The 17,486-nt window shown below is 43.4% G+C and overlaps 1 protein-coding gene across 1 annotated transcript in view; it reads left to right on the plus strand.

Annotated features, from left to right (window-relative positions):
• ANTXR1 (ANTXR cell adhesion molecule 1) overlaps nucleotides 1–17,486 on the plus strand; it is a 227,831-nt gene that overhangs the window by 57,512 nt on the left and 152,833 nt on the right. Inside the window, exons 4-8 of the mRNA XM_044261288.1 lie at nucleotides 5,257–5,338; nucleotides 5,922–5,955; nucleotides 7,164–7,243; nucleotides 10,141–10,209; nucleotides 11,921–12,001. Of these exons, the coding sequence (XP_044117223.1) occupies nucleotides 5,257–5,338; nucleotides 5,922–5,955; nucleotides 7,164–7,243; nucleotides 10,141–10,209; nucleotides 11,921–12,001 (346 nt within the window). The remainder of the gene's footprint in view (nucleotides 1–5,256; nucleotides 5,339–5,921; nucleotides 5,956–7,163; nucleotides 7,244–10,140; nucleotides 10,210–11,920; nucleotides 12,002–17,486) is intronic.

Consider the following 17,486-nt stretch of genomic DNA (forward strand, 5'->3'; position numbering starts at 1 on the left):
GACTATTAAAGCATTCTTTCATTATATGAGAAGTGGCACAGTATTAACAGTAGCCTGTGTTAAAGATGAATTCTATAATCCATAGAGCAACTGGTAGAAAGAGGATGCTACAGATTCTACAGATGTTAAAAGATAATGAAGAAATATTATAAACAACATCTGGAAAGAAATTCAGCAATACATAAGAAATGCATAAATATCTGTACATATTACCATATATGAATTATAGCTCACTAAAAAAATTTATATATAAAAAAGGATCTTTGGTTCAGCTTGCATCTCAATATCATTAATCATGTTGGCCTATCCTTAAGTAAAAGTCCCAGAGAGGCTATGATTTATATACATTATCAACAAATGATTAGAATTGGCTGTGAAACATCAAGACTCCAAAAGTAACCACGAAAGGTCTTTAATTAGTCTATGATCTTTCGTTCTTTTCACTCCATGTTTTTGGTAGCCAGCATCTGGAGCCGTAAGGCCATCTGGAAATGTTGTAAATGCAGCATTAGTGGTAGTAAGATGTGATGTGTGTTTACAATATAAGTTGAGACTCCAAAGCCAACAACTGCTGGACATTTGAGAAAAGTCCAAGTCAACAGAATTGTGGACTTTTACTAAGCAACAAGAAGTCGACAATGTACAGCTGATGTTGATGTTCTGGGCCGGTGGTGGAGATTGTTTTATAGACACTGCATAACCCCAAGGAGGATTTTGCAGCGGTAACATCACGAGGGTGCTTAGGAGAAAAAGCCTATTGAATGAAGTGCTTCTTGACATGCTTATGTGTGTCCATCTTTTAATGTTTCCATGAGCAAATACTATCAAAATGTCACATCACAACCAGAATCCCAGAAAGTAATCTTCATGAAGTATGGGGAAATTCCCAGGGCCACAGAAAGTCCAGCAGACATTGTGACTAGTTCTCCCGCCCCCTACCCTACAAACCAGTGCAGGGCTGGGGGCATGGTGCATGCTCATTAAATCATTGCAGAAATGAATGGATGGATGCACGCATGCATCCATGCTGCGATCATTTATTCAACAGCAAATTATCTTACTCTGTGCCCATCATTAAGTCTTGCAGGGATTGTACAAGAAACACAGGACATGTGACCTGGAGACCCTTTACTTCTATGTAGGAACACTGGCAGACATGTGAAACCACCAAGGAAAACAGGAGACTCCTTAATAGGAGCCACTCCGTAGGATTCCCTGCTTCTCTCATTTCCCAGGAAGATAACATTTCATTTGGTAATAACCAAGTCCTCAGAGAGGTCCTTATCAACCCCTTTAAAAGATCTTTCTCCCAGTTTTCTTCCATTCCTTAAAGAGCATTGGGGGGTGGGGGGAAGGCCTCTATTAATAGTTCTATTGTCCCAGAATTAAAAGAGACCCACCATTCCCATGAAACCATCTGTTCTATTCACTTAGATGCTGTGGGTGCTTAAAGAAGGAGCAGGGAGTAGGGAGGTGGGGCCAGAAGTCATTTGATCTTAACACCAAGAAGGGTGGTATGTGGGGAGGTCGTGATCACTGCTTGGGACTGGTGAGTTCTTATCTTGCCAGACAAAGTATCAGGGAGAAAGACATTTTCCAAAACAGCCTTTGCTTGTTCTGGTACCAAAAAAATAGAAAGCCCAAGAAAATACTTATAAAGAAAAGGAAATAAGCTTAGCGAAAACACCCCAGTTCCCAGACTTTACTTGGCAGAGAAAAAATACAGTGAAGCCAAGGAACCTTTTCCACACCCCCAACATGCCATTTTTAACCCTCTTTTTTTAAGCTTCAGTCTTAACACAAGATTCCAATTTTAGTGTTGCCCAAGTGTCCCAAACCTTGCAAAGATAACGCCGCATTTGCTTTTCTTTTTCACCTTTACGTTTAATGTCCAATCACTTCTCACCTAATTGTCAGAAGTTAGTCCCCATCTGTTCAGTGCCCCCAGCTATTCTCAAGTGTTCCACATGCCACCTCTGTGTACTCAGGAACAAACCTCCAACCTCAGTCCCATATCCCAGCCTCACCTTTTTGCCACCTTGTCACTGTCCTTACCCTCTTGAAACTGCTGACCAGCAGGGCAATGCTGCCCTCTGACAGGGGACTGATAATGCCACCTTCTCCCTTCCCAGTGGTGGCAGTGGTGAGGAACATGGCTTCCATCTTTATCCCTCCTTCCAATGCACAGATATATACCATTTCTTATCACCAAATGACAGAGTTAAAATTAAACTATGCCTTTTGTTAGGATTTATTGAAATAGCCAGGGTAATAGAAAGAGGTACAATACAGAGAATGGCTTCTAACCACCACATGGGGACAGATCTAGGATCAGTTACCAAGTCAGCTTCTGCCTGGCCTCCCTCCACATGGCCAAGTAAAGCTCATCCCCGCCCCCAAGACTGACTTCTCCCTAGGATGATTAAGTTCTTCAGTAAATAGTCATTGAATGTTTTTTCTGTCCCATGCACTATAGTAGGGACAGAGGATATAGTGGGGACGGAAACAGACAAGGCCCAGCCCTCATGGAGTTTGGAGTCTCAAACTGGTGAGGGGGGTAGTTAAGCAAATCATTACATAATCAAATGTTACTAGTTCAGAGTTCTTGGGTGCCATGAGAAAGTCTAATTGAGGGAGTTAGTCTGAAGAGGGGAAGTCAAGTAAGGCTACTTTGAGCAATTGACATTTAAGGTTGGGCCTGAAAGCTGAGTAAGAATTAGCCCAGTGAAGAGCTAGGCAATGGTTTCCCCAGTCCACAGACAACAGTGATTGCAGGTGTGAGGGGCCTGTTGGAGAAAGTTGCTTGAGAAGACCAGGGGGGCTCAAGCGAGGAGAGTGGGGGCAGAGTGGTACAGATGAGGCTGGACAGGTAGGCAGAGGAACCATCTCGTGTAGGCACTGGAAGGCTTGGCAAGGGTTTCAGATTTACACCAAGTGTAATCAACTGCCATTGAAGGGTTTGGAGCAGCGGTGTGACTGGCATGTTTTATCCTGTATTTTAAGAACATTGTAACGGCCATGTGAAGAATGAATGGAAGAAGGGAAATAGGACAGTCATAAGATAGGAGTGACTGTCTTAGTGGTCTAAGCAAGAGACAATGATGGCTCAGACCGTGGCATTGGCAGAAGAGAGAGAAGTAGTCAGTTTCACGGATGTCTAGAGAAGAACTGATAGACTCAATGACAGGTTAGGTAGGGGGAGCAGGAGGAGGGGAGAGGAGAGTGAAAGTGGAGGGGCCAAGAAGGATTCCTGTTTCTGGCTTGGGCAGCTGGGCACATGGTCTGATATCTGGGCACCGATACAAAAGCAGACCATAGTCAGAATGTTTCCCAAAGTCTGAGTTACTTGGTCTTAAATATTCCAGAGAAGCATCAGCAACCCAGGCCAGGGAAAGACTCGGCAAACCCGTTCTATTTGTTTTAAAAAAAAAAAAAAAAAACAACTTGTAGGGGCACCTGGGTGGCTCAGTCATTAAGTGTCTGCCTTTGGCTCAGGTCATGTTCCCAGGGTCCTGGGATCAAGCCCCACATCAGGCTTCCTGCTCAGTGGGAAGCCTATTTCTCCCGCTCCCACTTTCCCTACTTGTGTTCCCTCTCTCACTGTGTCTCTCTCTGTCAAATAAATAAATAAAATCTTTCAAAAATTAAAAAAAAATAAAAACTTACAACAACTTGGCAATCCAGCCTCACCCATGGCCACGACATTCTATCAGTTTTAGCAGAAAGTTAATTTTGCACTAGGTTTCCTCCCCAAGTAATTGCCAGGATAAGACAGAAATTAATTTTTTTCATTCGTTCAAAGAGAAACATTTTATCATAGTGATGGAGAACAGGGCCTCTGGGTTTCAAGTTCACCCTCTGCCACTTAGTAAGTTGAGAAACATTGGGCAAGTTCCTTAACCACCCTGTGACTCAGTTTCCTTATCTGGGAAATGGACCTAACTGTATATCTATCTCAAAGACCTTTCATAAGATATAAGTGACTTAATTATCAGTGGTGTATTTCTAACAGGGCTTGGTACATAGTGAATATTCTGACAGTGTTAGAAATTATTACCGTCATTCCTCATTAAGCAAGTGTTACTGAAACCTCCCACTTCTCCAGCACTGATCTATGTAAGGAGAATCCTGGGCAGCGTAGAGAGGCACTTTTTAGTCAGACCGATTTGATTTCAAGTCTCTGCTCTCCTACGTAACGCCTTTGAACCACATTTTCTCGCCTGAGGCATGAGAGCAATAAAGCTCACCTTGAGCGGTTACTGGGAATATAAAATCAGAAATCCTTGAGCAGGGCCTTGTACATAGTGGAAGCTCACTAAATGGGACGTTCTTTCCTTACTCAAAAAAAGCTTCCCTTCCTAATTTAAATAGTGCATCTCCACCTCTGTCACTAAAGAGACCCCAGTGAGAGAAAGGTAATGACACACCCTTTCATAGGCTTACAGATTTTGAATACAGTTAATGTTTCTTTAGAAATTAGCTTTTTTTGCCCTCTGGGCATGGTATGGAGCTACTTAAAAGACAAAATATGGATGTGGGCATCTTACATCCTGGAGAAAATGTCCTCCAAAGGTTGTTTTAGGTCCCCAGACCATCCACATTTCCCATCACCAGTTGGACCCTTTCCTGTTCCCATAACCCGCTTCCTCTTCCTACCCCTCCCCTACCACTCTGAGCAACCAGAGTGAGAAAACATGGACACCAGCCCAGAGAAAACACTCCCGGTTGTCCTGGAAAGCGTTGATTGCCTGAGCTTTTATTTTCAAAGCTGACTACACGGTTTCCTTCGACCCATCCTTGTGGGTGGCGCAGTTTGCTCCCGACTCCTGCCCCTCCCACCTTCAGTCCCTGTGGTGGCCTCGGGCTCTTGGTGCTCTTCTCTTTCTGGCTCACTTGAGCTGTTTGCGTCTTGATATAAAGTTGCCTGAGTTGTCATGTCTTCCCCTCTGGAGCGGTTGCCTTTTAGGACTCATTTCCAATGTAGAATGAAAACTTTGTCCTGTTGAGGGGTGGGAAGCTCTTGTGAGTGGTGGATATTCCTGCAAAAGGGTCCCTTCACCTGAGATTTCATTCATCCTCCCCTATGACTGACCCTGAACGGATAATGTGCTATAAACACTTTCCCTCTAATAGGCTTTTGGGGGACCGTGGGGGGACTATTTCAGGATCCACAAAAAAAAAGTTTAATGTATACGTCTATCCACAGCAACATGTGAAATGCTCTAATAGGACTAACACCATGTCTTTGGATTTCAGAGAGCAGATCCGTCAGGGCCTAGAAGAACTCCAGAAGGTCCTGCCAGGAGGAGACACTTACATGCATGAAGGATTTGAAAGGGTAATTTTAAAATTGTTTTCAACCCCAAAGTGTGATAGGGAAACATCAACATAAGGATGGCCGATGAGATGAGACACATGGAACCAAACAACCCCCGAAAGCAAAAAAGTGAAAACAATTTTCCCACAAGCTTGGGTACTGATAACTCTTTCCCAGAGAAGGAATTTCCTTGCTCCTTCCCTGATGCCGATAAAGGGCTTTTTAGCTAATGCTTGGCTGACGCTCCTGAATCGTGACTCACGCAAGCCCCCCCGCCCCACCCCCCCCGTCTTTCCAAGGTAAACTTTTCTACAGGGTGCGTGAGTGTCCAGACGGAACGTCAGTGTCTTCAGTGATAAGGAAAACAGGCCCCAGTCTGTGAGAAGTAAAGCAAGGATCCATGTTCACAAGTACGTTAGGTAAATGTCAAGGTAACTTTAGATGAAGGCCATGCATTGATACCTGAGCAAAGCGTAGGTGGCTTACGTAAAGACTCAAGACTGAGCCGGCCTTCGTAGGCAGCCCCAGAGCCCGCGGCCCCCTATGGTATTTGGAGCAGCACACGGGGGCTCTAGGTCTGATGTCTCTTCCTTGTGTTTTTCAGGCCAGCGAGCAGATTTATTATGAAAACAGTCAAGGTAAGACCATAATACGAATTATCAAACTTTTTTTTTTTTCTGTGTTGGCTCCTGAAAAAGTGCCTCAGTAATTTCACATGACAAAAGATAAATGCGACGTTGCCCATAATCCTCCACACCTCATCACAGGGAAGAAATGGATAGCAAGACAACATGCACCTGGCCAAATTCTACTGTCCTGTTGATGCCCAGAAAGGGCTACATAAAAATAATGAGGAGCCTGTTATGGGCCACAGTCTGTAATGTCCGTGAACAGCTTGGCATGTTGAATTCATTAAATTAATAAGTACTTGGGTAGGTTAATAGTCTTGGATATTCTTGTCAAATTTAATTTTTTTTTGTCCTTCTTTAAGCTCCAGTCCTCTTCCTTTCTGTAATAGGATACAATTATTAAGATTAAGATACCAGTGTGGTTTAAAGTTGGCTTGATTTAAATGAAAAAAGAATACATACAATATACTTAATGTATAGAAAATATAATTTTTATTTTAATTTTAGCTGTTATTACTATTACTACAGTGTCTTTCTTTATCTGAGGCAAATCTTTTGAAAGAGATTCAGTATTACAGTGGGGATTTTTCTCTCAGGCCTGTAGAAGTGTCTGCTTCCTATTTCCCTCTCAGCTGTGATAAACAGAACAGATCCAATATTGACACTAAGACTCATTCATATAAACCAACCATCAGCCATGTTACTACAAGTCTAAAAACCACTGGAAGAATTCTAGTAGACTTTTTCAGCTGGTCTAATATCATGATGACTGTTTCTCCTTGTCCAGTTCTTCAAGGGGTGATGGGTATGGTCAGCTGCGGCCTGTGGGAAGGACTCCCGAAAAATGCACGTGGTAGAGTTTCCCCCCAGGCCTTAACCTCAGTCCCACGGACTGTTAATAGGAAATCCTAGAAGTTTGATTCACTGGAGCTACTCCCGGCTATCAGTCCAGTGGCCATTCCAGCAAGTTTGGCCATTTTTCTGAGAGAAGACTGAGAAGCTCACAGACAAATCCTACTCCCCCCTAGAGTCTTTCCCCACAGATGCCTTCTTCTTCTTTGTGCTGGAGGTGCTTCTAGTCCCAAACAAAAATTTGTTGGGTCTCATAATATTGACCTCGGGTGGTTGAGCTTAGGAGACATCAACCCCCAGGACTGAGAGGGGGTTTCCCTGAGTGCGGCAAGATGGATTGAGTGGGTCTGTGTTGTGTTGAGCAGGATACAGGACGGCCAGCGTCATCATTGCTTTGACCGATGGGGAACTCCATGAAGATCTCTTTTTCTATTCAGAGAGGGAGGTAAGCGATGGCCTGGCCTGGGTCTAACACAGACATGGACATAGGGCTCCTTCCTCCTGAAATGGGCTGCACTCTTTCTACCCAGACAACATGATAGGTGTTCTTCATAAAACCTCTGGGTAAAATAATATCTCATATGTAAAAAATAATAATAATTCTTTTTTTTAAAAGTGAACTCTCATATTTTACACATGGTCGATGTTTTTCCCCTTTCAAAATATTTGCCTGTTATTCTGTGTTTTAAGGGTTAAAAGTTGCTCACCATGACTTGATTGAAAGCACTATATTTACCTAGCAGTTTTGAAATACTGTGTATCATGTTTAAACAAAAATGTTGGTGCCATTTTTCCTCTGTTTCTGCTAAAAACAGGAGGGGAAAGAGTTACTTGAAATATGCAAGAGCCAGTCTTGTCAGAACATATTAATCAACTCCTACAGTATTTCTCCTTCTTTTCTTTATGTTCTCAAAAAGTCCTCCTTAGAGCAAGTGACAGAATTCTCTCTAAATGAAGCTTCCAGTTTGTATAAAGAGTTTCAGAAAAAGAAGTTTATTCAGGAATTGAGAATTAATGTTTATATTTAGGAAACCCTTTCTTTTCTAGTCTGAGATTTGAGCCACATGTATAATTGGCCCAAGAAACCAGTTCACCATTACTGACAAAGTGACAAAGGCTCCTTCGAGCCAAGTTAGAGAGAAACACAATAAGGAAAGAGATAGACAGTGAGGAAGGAGATGCTGGCCTCTGGGGGAGGAGTTAATCAGAGCACGACCCTTATCTTAAGCTCTTGACTATTATTTGATTTAAATCCAGGTCCCTTGGCACTCATTCATTCATTCATTCATTCGGTGGCAACTGAGAGCTCCACACATGCTGGACACTTTGCCTAATACTAAGGAAACAAGTGGAGAAGATACATCTACTGCCTCATGGTGCTTACCATGTGAGGATGTAGTGATGCTTTTTGAAGCCTCTGCTGGCAAAGGGCATGAGGAAATGATGTAGGTAAACACACTACTTCTCCCCTACCCGTAATTAGTACAAAATACCATTTGCAACGGAAACACACAAGTATATGTGACAGACCCTGCCTGAGCATTTGGAAAATAATATATTCTCATATTCTAAAGTTGAAACTAACAATACAGTGGGAACACAGAATGGCTTATTTTAGGTCCTGAATAACAGTCAAATAAAATAAAAACCCTAATAAGGAAATAATTGAATATGAAATAAATGATGGATGTCAGAGGCTTAAAATATGGGTTAGTAGAAAAGAATTTTAGGTATGGCATGTACAAACTTGGAAAAATATTTGGAGTGCCAGGGCCAAGAGAAGGAGGCTTTCTGAAAAAGAAAGATAAAGCTCAAGATACATAAAGAAATTAATCTTTCCATTTTTATCCTATATAAAGCCCAAATAGAGGGAAAGATTCAGATAAGTTATTACAGATAAGTCTAGAGATAGGCTGTGTCTAAATTTTGTTTTATTCTTAAAGCAGCAAGGGATATATTTTAAATGAAAGGAAAAAGATACATGTTTCTGTTTCTTCTAAAATTCAGTGTTTCAAGAATGTTTCAGTCACACGTGGGTTTGAATACTAAAGCCAGGGGTGGAGGAGGAACACAATTCAGAACAATATGCATACACTGAGCACCTACTATGTGTCTACTATCAATTATTTATTAAGCACCTACTGTATATTCCAATGATTTCCAACTTTTATTTTCTATTCTGAAACACAGAAGAACCTGGAAATAAGACATCAGAGCCTTTAGTAAATCAAATATTAAGATCAAGCCAAAACATGGGTGTTATTCATTATGTTGCCCTCTCGATACTTAATTGTAGAGATGGTCATGGGTTCACTTACTCAAATATAGACTGTAATTCTCAGACCATTAAAACAGGTATACTCTATGGGAATGAAAAGGCCTTTTTCACAAAGGGTGCTGACATTTATAAGCATCGTGTTGTTCCAGGCCTTGTATGAGGAGCTCTGAGTATGTTATCTCGTTGGATTCCCAAACACTTTACAGAGCAAAGCCAAACCTAGGTATATTGAGTTCCAAAGGCCACATCCTTTCTATTATACCATGCTGCTATTACAAAGAAAGAAAAGTATGCCAATAAAAATTCTTCAGAGGAATTGGGGTGCCTGGGTGGCTCAGTGGGTTAAAGCCTCTGCCTTCGGCTCAGGTCATGATTCCCAGGGTCCTGGGATCGAGCCCCGCATCGGGCTCTCTGCTCAGCGGGGAGCCTGCTTCCTCCTCTCTCTCTGCCTGCCTCTCTGCCTACTTGTGATCTCTGTCTGTCAAATAAATAAATAAATAAAATCTTTAAAAAAAAAAATTCTTCAGAGGAATGGAATAATCATTTCCCCAGAATATATTTTTGAGATTTTATTTATTTTTATGTTAGAGAGAGAACAAGCAGGAAATGAGCTGGGGAGAGAGAGGGAGGGGAAATCATCCTGAGCAGACTCTGCGCTGATCATGGAACCCAATGCAGGGCTTGATCTCAGCACCCTGAGATCATGACCTGAGCCGAAATCAAGAGCTAGGTGCTAAACCGGCTGAGCCACCCAGGAGCACCCCCACCAAGATTATTTAATAGAGTTAGCCTAGCCTGCTGTTCCTTTTTCCTCCCCTCATCTTTCAAGACTCTACTTCTAACACTCTTTCTCAACCCATCCTATTAGGCTACTCACTCCCCTCATGTAGAATGTACTGTTTACTGGAGGGTGAGTTCCTCGGGAACAGGGATGCCCTCTCCATTGTGGTACGTGGTGCATAGTAGGAACTCAGTAAATACCCGATTGTGGAAGTTAGTCTGGTTCCTCCAAAAGGAGTATATTTGCCACTTCTCTGTCTAACGGCTGTTCTCCATTGACCCAGGCTAACAGATCTCGAGATCTTGGTGCCATTGTTTACTGTGTTGGTGTGAAGGATTTCAATGAAACACAGGTATGGACTTCCTCGGGTTTGGGAGCTTGTGAATGGTAGAGAACACATGTATTCAGTGCAGCAGCACAAACACCCCTTAACTAGGTTATTTTTCTATAAATGTTGAGCAAGCAAGAATTATTAGGCGTGTAAGGGACAAGAAGCCAAGTCCATGCACTTGGGGGTGGGGAATGCAAAGTATCCAGGCAGTATCTTCCTTGGTTAACTTTCTTGGTAGATGTTTAAATTGCCAGGGATCAAAAGAGATCTGAATAAAATTAAGAAACTTGTTGGTTGTTTTCTTCTTAATTTAATGAATCTAATTTTGCTTCAATCTCAAACATCCCTCTTCTCCTATTAGAAATTCGTGCATTTTCAATACAAAAAATAAATATAGTTGGCCCTTGGTGCCAGGGATAGGGATATTAGCCCTCCTACACAGTCAAAAACCCATGGACAGCTTTTCACTCCCAAAAAACTGAACTACTAACAGCCTACTGTTGACTGGAAATAACATAAGCAGTTGATTAACATGTATTTTGTATGTTATATGCCTTCTATACTGTATTCTTATAACAAAGTAATCCAGACAAAAGAAAATTTTACTAAGAAAACCATAAGGAAGAGAAAATACATTTACAGTATTTTACTGTATTTATTGAAAAAAATCCACATGTAGGTGGACCTGCTCAGGTCAAACCCATGTTGTTCAAGGGTCGAGCATACTTGGCAAGTGGTCAAAAAGTACGTACAAGTATAGATATGCAAATTGTGAAATTTTGCTAACAACCTATATAAATGTTCCTCAATGTAGTCATCATTTCTTTTTGTTTTAATGACTTGGGACAATGCTTATGATACCTTATTAGGTGAATAAAATTGAGTTACAAAAACGTGGGAATAGTCTGAGTCCACTTTTAAAATTAATGTGTGTATTTGAATAGGGAAAGTATGAAAGACTACGTAGTATATCAGATTAATAAGAGAAAAATGGCAGGTGGGTGATGGATGGATAGATGACAGATAGATGTATAGATAGACAGACAGACAGATAGATGAGTAACTTTTTCTCTTTTTAACCCTCCTGGGTGTTCTGAAACTTCCCATTGGTTATGGGAAGTTTTTGCAAGCAGGGTAGGTCGTGGCACTGACCATGACTGTGACAGTCCCAGAACTATGAATTTGGACCAGAAAAGTCCACAGGTCAGACTCTTCTTTCTCCTGTCCTCTCCTCCATAAAGCAAGAGAGCAAAACTAATTGCTCTCCTCAGGGAGCAATTTGGGCAAAAGTTAAGGGGCTCTATTCATTGGCCTCGCCCAGTACCAAAACTTATATTTATTTTTGAAGTGACTCTGAAAGGAAACCTGAGTCTGTTCGATTCAAATACAGTTGCCAACAGAAATCTGAGTGAATGGGAGAAAAATGAGCCAATGGCCTGCCCCCAAATCCATAAATACATCAACCCAGGCCAAATGTTCATCTAGCAGAGCAACCTTACCTCTGCTCCAAGGAGAAAAATACTAAAACAAATGTAAAAGCTGGACCCGCCCTCTAGGCCTGCTCCAGAGAGGTCGCTGGTAAGCTCATTATCACTGAGGGCTTTTCAGTGATGCCCAAGCCCTCTGGTTCCTCTGTGTTCTAAAGGTCGCTGGAGTCCCCTGGACTCCTCCATTCTCTGCAGCCAAGCCTGACCCATCTCCATGTGTGTTTGTGTGTTTGCTGTGTTCTCAGCTGGCCCGGATCGCGGACAGCAAGGACCATGTGTTTCCTGTGAATGACGGTTTTCAGGCTCTGCAAGGCATCATCCACTCAGTGAGTAGAGCACTTCCTCTAAAACTGGACACTGGGTACTCTCTGCCCCCCACCAATCCACTAAAAATTCTCTAGTCCCCTCCCTATGAGGCTGGTGTTCTCTGCTTCCAACAGCATTCCTTTGTTCTCTTTGTTATGTATCATGTGCCACTTCTCCCTCCTTGCCTTCCACTCACGTTTCTTTCTTTGCTCTCCTGGGCCAGTTTTGCCCCACAAGGTAAATTTAAAATGGAAGGGACCTAGCTCTGGTAGCAAGCCAAACTCCAGATGGTTCCAGCTCTCATACTGGAAACACTGACTGATGGTGTGCACCTGACCTCAGCTTTTCCAACCATGACTGAATGCAAGCTTCCTTCTAGAACACTGGCAGGCTCTAACTTTATCTCTTGACCATCAGAGGTGTTTTTGACCAGTGGTTCTTTACCGAGGCTGCCTACTGAGGTCATCTGGAGCAGAATTTTCAAGACTTTCCCAGGGAACTTTACTGGAACCACAGCTTTAGACCTATAGTCCCCAAATAGGAGGAAGTCACTGTTTTTCAGGGTTTGCGGTCAGCCATTCCTTCTTTCCACCCAGCCTGGGTTGGATGAAACAATCCCTCACACACAAATGGTTTTTTTAGTGCCCCCTTTCCTGTGAGTGAACAGGATCGGCCTCTCTTCTCCACCTCCATACGTAGGCCAGATCTTTGGTCCAGCCAGCATATTGGATGACACTAGTCTTTATTTTATTTTATTTTATTGGTGCTGGTCTTTAAAGCCCCAGCCAGAAGGCCAGTATGTGTGCTGCACCGGTGATGAAATCCAGAAGCACTGTCTCCTCTACGTTTAGGTTTTGTGATTAGACAGATGGTCAACAGTTTCTCCATTGGAATCTCACCAGGCCCCTGACTCAGGGTCTAGGATGCGAAGTCAGAGCTCAGAGGGTCACTGTCCCCTTTGGATGTCAAGGGGGTCCTAATCCAGGGGTTTCCAGCCAGTTAGGATCTGCCCAGCTCTCCCAGTCTTACCCAGGAAACCTCCTGGGTAAGGAGGTGGCTGTTCATGCCCCCTCTCACTCCCTCTAAGCTTTGCTGAGAACTCCTGCAGGGTGAGAAGAACTTTGGAGCTGGTCGTCCCAGGATTTAAATGCTGGCCCGATGACTTACCATTTATAGATCCTTGGATGAGTTATCTCACTTGTTTCCTTATCTGTAAGAAGGGATTGATAGTAAGACTTATATCACCAGCCTGTTTGAGGATTACAAGAGATAACACTGGTGAAATTACTGAATATTTTTCCAGGTACATGATACTCAAGACATAGGAATTACCTCCTCTTTCACTTTCCTTTCCCATCATATTAAGGGACATTAGCATCAGTTTCCTCCAGTCCTCTAGATTTTCTTGAATATACTTAAAAATCACCTGGGAACCTTGCTTAAAATACCAGTTCCCAGGCCTTATCCCCAGAGATTCTATTACAAACAGTATGAGATGGTGCCCAGGAATCTGTCTTTTAAATCTGTTGTGTTTTGGTTTTGTTTTGTTTTTTTTTAATGCCCCAGGCGCACTTTCAGAATATGATATATGTGACCTTAAGTTTCAGAGTTATGAAAAATAATCTCACCTCAGGTTAGGAACTCCTACCTTAAATATGTCCAGACTCAAAAGGTGTTTATTTACAAGGAACAAAAACCAACTCAAACTGCTTTCACCAGAGAGTGGAAATTATTGAGAGAGAATTATCAGTCCCAATACTAGATCCCCAGGTGAGGGACCTTTGTTCCAAATAACTTCCGGGATCGGTGTGGCATAGTTGACAACGTAAGCAACAAGAACTGCAGGGAACATAGAAAGCAATACCCAAATGGTGCAAAACATGATTCGGGACTGATCCTGAAGCTCAGAGGTAGATTTCTGTGGGCAACAGCCTTCATGAGAGAGTGGGACATGAAATCCATGAAAGACCTGGGAGGAGTGATGGGTAGACTCAGGGAAGAGATGACATGACCCCAGCCCAAAAGCTGGAACAGGGAAAAGCATACTCTGAGGACAACAGCAATAATGCCTATCTGTCTGGGGGGAGAGTTTGGTGAAAGCTCAAGAGTGATAAGAAACAAGCCTAGACGTTTGTTTGGAACCAGATTGATAAGGGCCTTGAAGGGGTTTTGATTCCAACTTTGTGGGTGTAATCACTGAAACATTTGGAACATCTAACAAGTGATATTTAAGAGGAGAATCAGATGGTGGTTTCCATGTACATAGGAAGAAAAATGGAGGGGGTCTAGAGGCAGAAGCCTTTTGCTGCATGAGTGCACAGTCTTGCCTTCTGATGGCAGATTCTGAACAGGGATGACTCTTACCTGTTCCAAGATCCTTAGGAGCCAGGTGCCCACATCATCCAAGAGGCAGTTCCTACGCAAATAATCAGAATCATTTTATCTGCAGAAACCGGTGTTGTCCTTGAATATTTCTATCTTAGCAACTCACCCAAGCTCGACGTGAGCCCCCTCAAGATGGTTAGAAAGCTCTTCCCACCCCCAAGTGGAACTAACTCCAAAGATGTCTAAGGAATTTCAGCAAAATGGTCTCCCAAAAACTGGGAAAAAAATAATAATTAGAGAGTCCCGTCTCCAAACTTGAGCTGAATGATAACAGTCTTACGAGCTTTTATCTGAGAGTTATGCTTGTGGTTGCCATCCTTCCAGCACTTGAAACCCATGTTTATGGCAGTTGTTAATTCATTTGCTTGGACAGAGAAGCAGGGACAAGCACAGCAGGGTTCATCTTCCTCAAGTCAGGCAGAAATAATTATGACCTAAAGTTGGCTATTTTTAAGAAGTAGGTTCATTTCTCCTCTGGATTCTGAAAAGAAAGCTCTTGTTTTTTTCGCCCGCCATCTGAAGCATCTTTTCCAGCTTGTTCCCACGGATGTTGTTTTGTGGCTGGTGATTTTCTCATAATTAAACAGGACTGGGCTTAATTATCCCAAATAGGAGTACAGAGCAGCTCTCAACAAGTTCAGATGGTTCGTCAGGTTTTCAGCCCATTGTGACCTTATGTTTAAAGGAGCGAACATTTGCTCTTTTATCCAGTGCTCACTGGAAACCTTACATACAAACCTTGCCATTCGGCTACAAGTAAAGCGATGGAGACCCTGGCCTGGTGGAGGTTATAGTCTCATGGGAGGGACACAGAAAAACGAGTAAATAAATAAATAATTAAAACTGTGATAAATGGTACAAAAGTGACGACCAACTACCAAGATTAAGAGTAAAGAGATTGACACAGAGCTCAGGCCCCTTTGCAGACATGACCTGAAGAAGGAAATCAGGCCATCCACTGGGAGAGCATGGACAGAACATTCTTGGCAGCGAGCAGCCCTGTGACGGAGCATAGCAGAATGAAGGAAGAGCGCCACCAAAGGGCGGAATGGCAGAAGATGACGTCAGGAGGCAAGCAAAGGCTTGGCCTGGAAGGCTCTTTTACGCGAAGAATGGTGGGAACCTATAGCCAGATACAAAGTCTGGCCATAGAACAAGGACGCTTGAAATTCAGGCTCTCAGGGAATGGAGAATTGTGCACTTGATCTGTTTCTTCTCCAGATAACGAATCCATAAACCCTCAGTATCAATAATCATGTTGACTTGTGGACCGTCTTCCATCCACCAGCATTTCTGCTAGGCTCTGCCACATCACAGTCTCCAGAAGGTCTTATCCCAGTGTTCCAGGTGAGGAAGCTGGGGTGCAGGCCCCTCAGAGAGACTGCCCTAGTCTTCCTACTCATAATGGTCAAGTGGGGAGACTTTGTTCCCAAGATCCTGCTCTTTCCACAGTACTCGGCCAAGAATGTCTGAGGAAATGGAAAATCACGGCTGGTTGTCCAGGGCCTGGATTCAGCAAATCCCAGAAGTCTCTGCTTCCACAAACTGGTTCCTGTGTTTTGGTCTTTTCACACTGTTCCCCAGCCCTTCGTAGTCTAAGGGAGAAGTTTTTACGTGTTGCATTTGTATAATGCATTATTTTTCATGGTGTTCTCATTGTTTCCCATTTCGGTCTCAGCAGCAGGACATAGGGAAAAGGCAGAAAGAAATCAACACCTGTGTGGGACACCTGCGTGGCTTAGTCGGTGAAGCTCCTGACTCTTGATTTTGGCTCAGGCCCTGATCTCAGGGTCGTGAGATCAAGCCAGGCATCAGGCTCTGTGCCCAGGGCAGACTCTGCTTGAGATTCTCTCTCTCCCTCTGTGCCCCCCACCCTGCCAACTCCCACCCACTTGCTCTCTCTCAATAAATAAATAAATAAATAGAATCTCAAAAAGAAAGAAAGAACTCTGCTGTAGATCACAGCTGTATTTGGGACCCCAATGAATTTAATCCCATTTTAGCATCATAACACCCCTGTGAAAAAAATGAAGAAAGTATTCCTATTTTACAGATGAAGAAACTGAGCCTCAGGGAAACTTCCTGAGAGCACACGACTATAAGGGGTGACCCTGGGCCTGTGCTTTCTCCTACCTCTATTTCCATAGGAAGGTAAAAATAATAAAAGCTACCATATCCTGAGTCCTGAGGTTCTGGGCACGGTGCGGATCATTCTACGTAGGTGTCTCATTGGCGTTTCACGACCACTCTTTAGTGTGGATATTGTCATCCCTTCTACAGAAGTAGGTACCCTAAGGACAGAGATCCATTAGCTTGTCCAAGGCTACGTGGCAGGGAGCGGCGATCTGGAATAGACTCCACTGGGTCGCTAATGCCCAAGATGGGAATGACCATAGTGCTCTACTCAGTGATGTGGGGAGGCCAGGAAGCAGCTCCATTTCAGAGATGGAGACCCTAGAACCAAAAGTGTGAAGTGGCTCGATGCCGATCACGTAGGTACAGCAGAGGTAAAGCCAAAGCCCATGTGGTCTGCCCTCTGGATGCCCAGTGGGTGGGCGGAGGAGCTCATTGCCTGTTACTACTAGGTGGGGAGCACGTCTGCAAATACTGATTTCCTCTCGGGAGATGAAGTTCCCTCACCAGGAGAAGCTGGCAGCCTCACACAGGCTGAAAAGAACATCTTTTCCTTCCACACGTGCTCAAGGACTCTGCCTCTGAGGACAGAATTTCTACTTGCTTTTGCAGAATACTGTTGAGAAATTATAAGACAGACTTTGGGTGGTTGAAAGATTGTAGCCCTTAAAGCCAGTGAAACTGTAAAGGAAGAAACTATCCCTTCGCCTTCCCTTCTTGTGGCTTCTTCGGGGAATTTCCACTGACCACAGCTGGTAAGGGTAGCGCCAGCCCTCAAGCAAAAATATGAAGCAAAGGTCCAGCAAGTCTCCTGGGTCTTTGTTTGCCTTTGCAAAAGTGCTGCAGCCAGTGAAACGGGAACCTGCATGAGGGCTGGATTCAGATACCACGGACGTCGGTCTGCAACTTTGAATCCCAACACTTGGCCTGGTTACCGTGAAGCCAACTCCTCCCCGCAGCGGTCCCCACTTTGTGTGCAGTGGAGGG

The sequence above is a fragment of the Neovison vison genome, chromosome 8 (genome assembly GCF_020171115.1).
Source record: "Neovison vison isolate M4711 chromosome 8, ASM_NN_V1, whole genome shotgun sequence".
NCBI classification, from domain to species: domain Eukaryota; kingdom Metazoa; phylum Chordata; class Mammalia; order Carnivora; family Mustelidae; genus Neogale; species Neogale vison.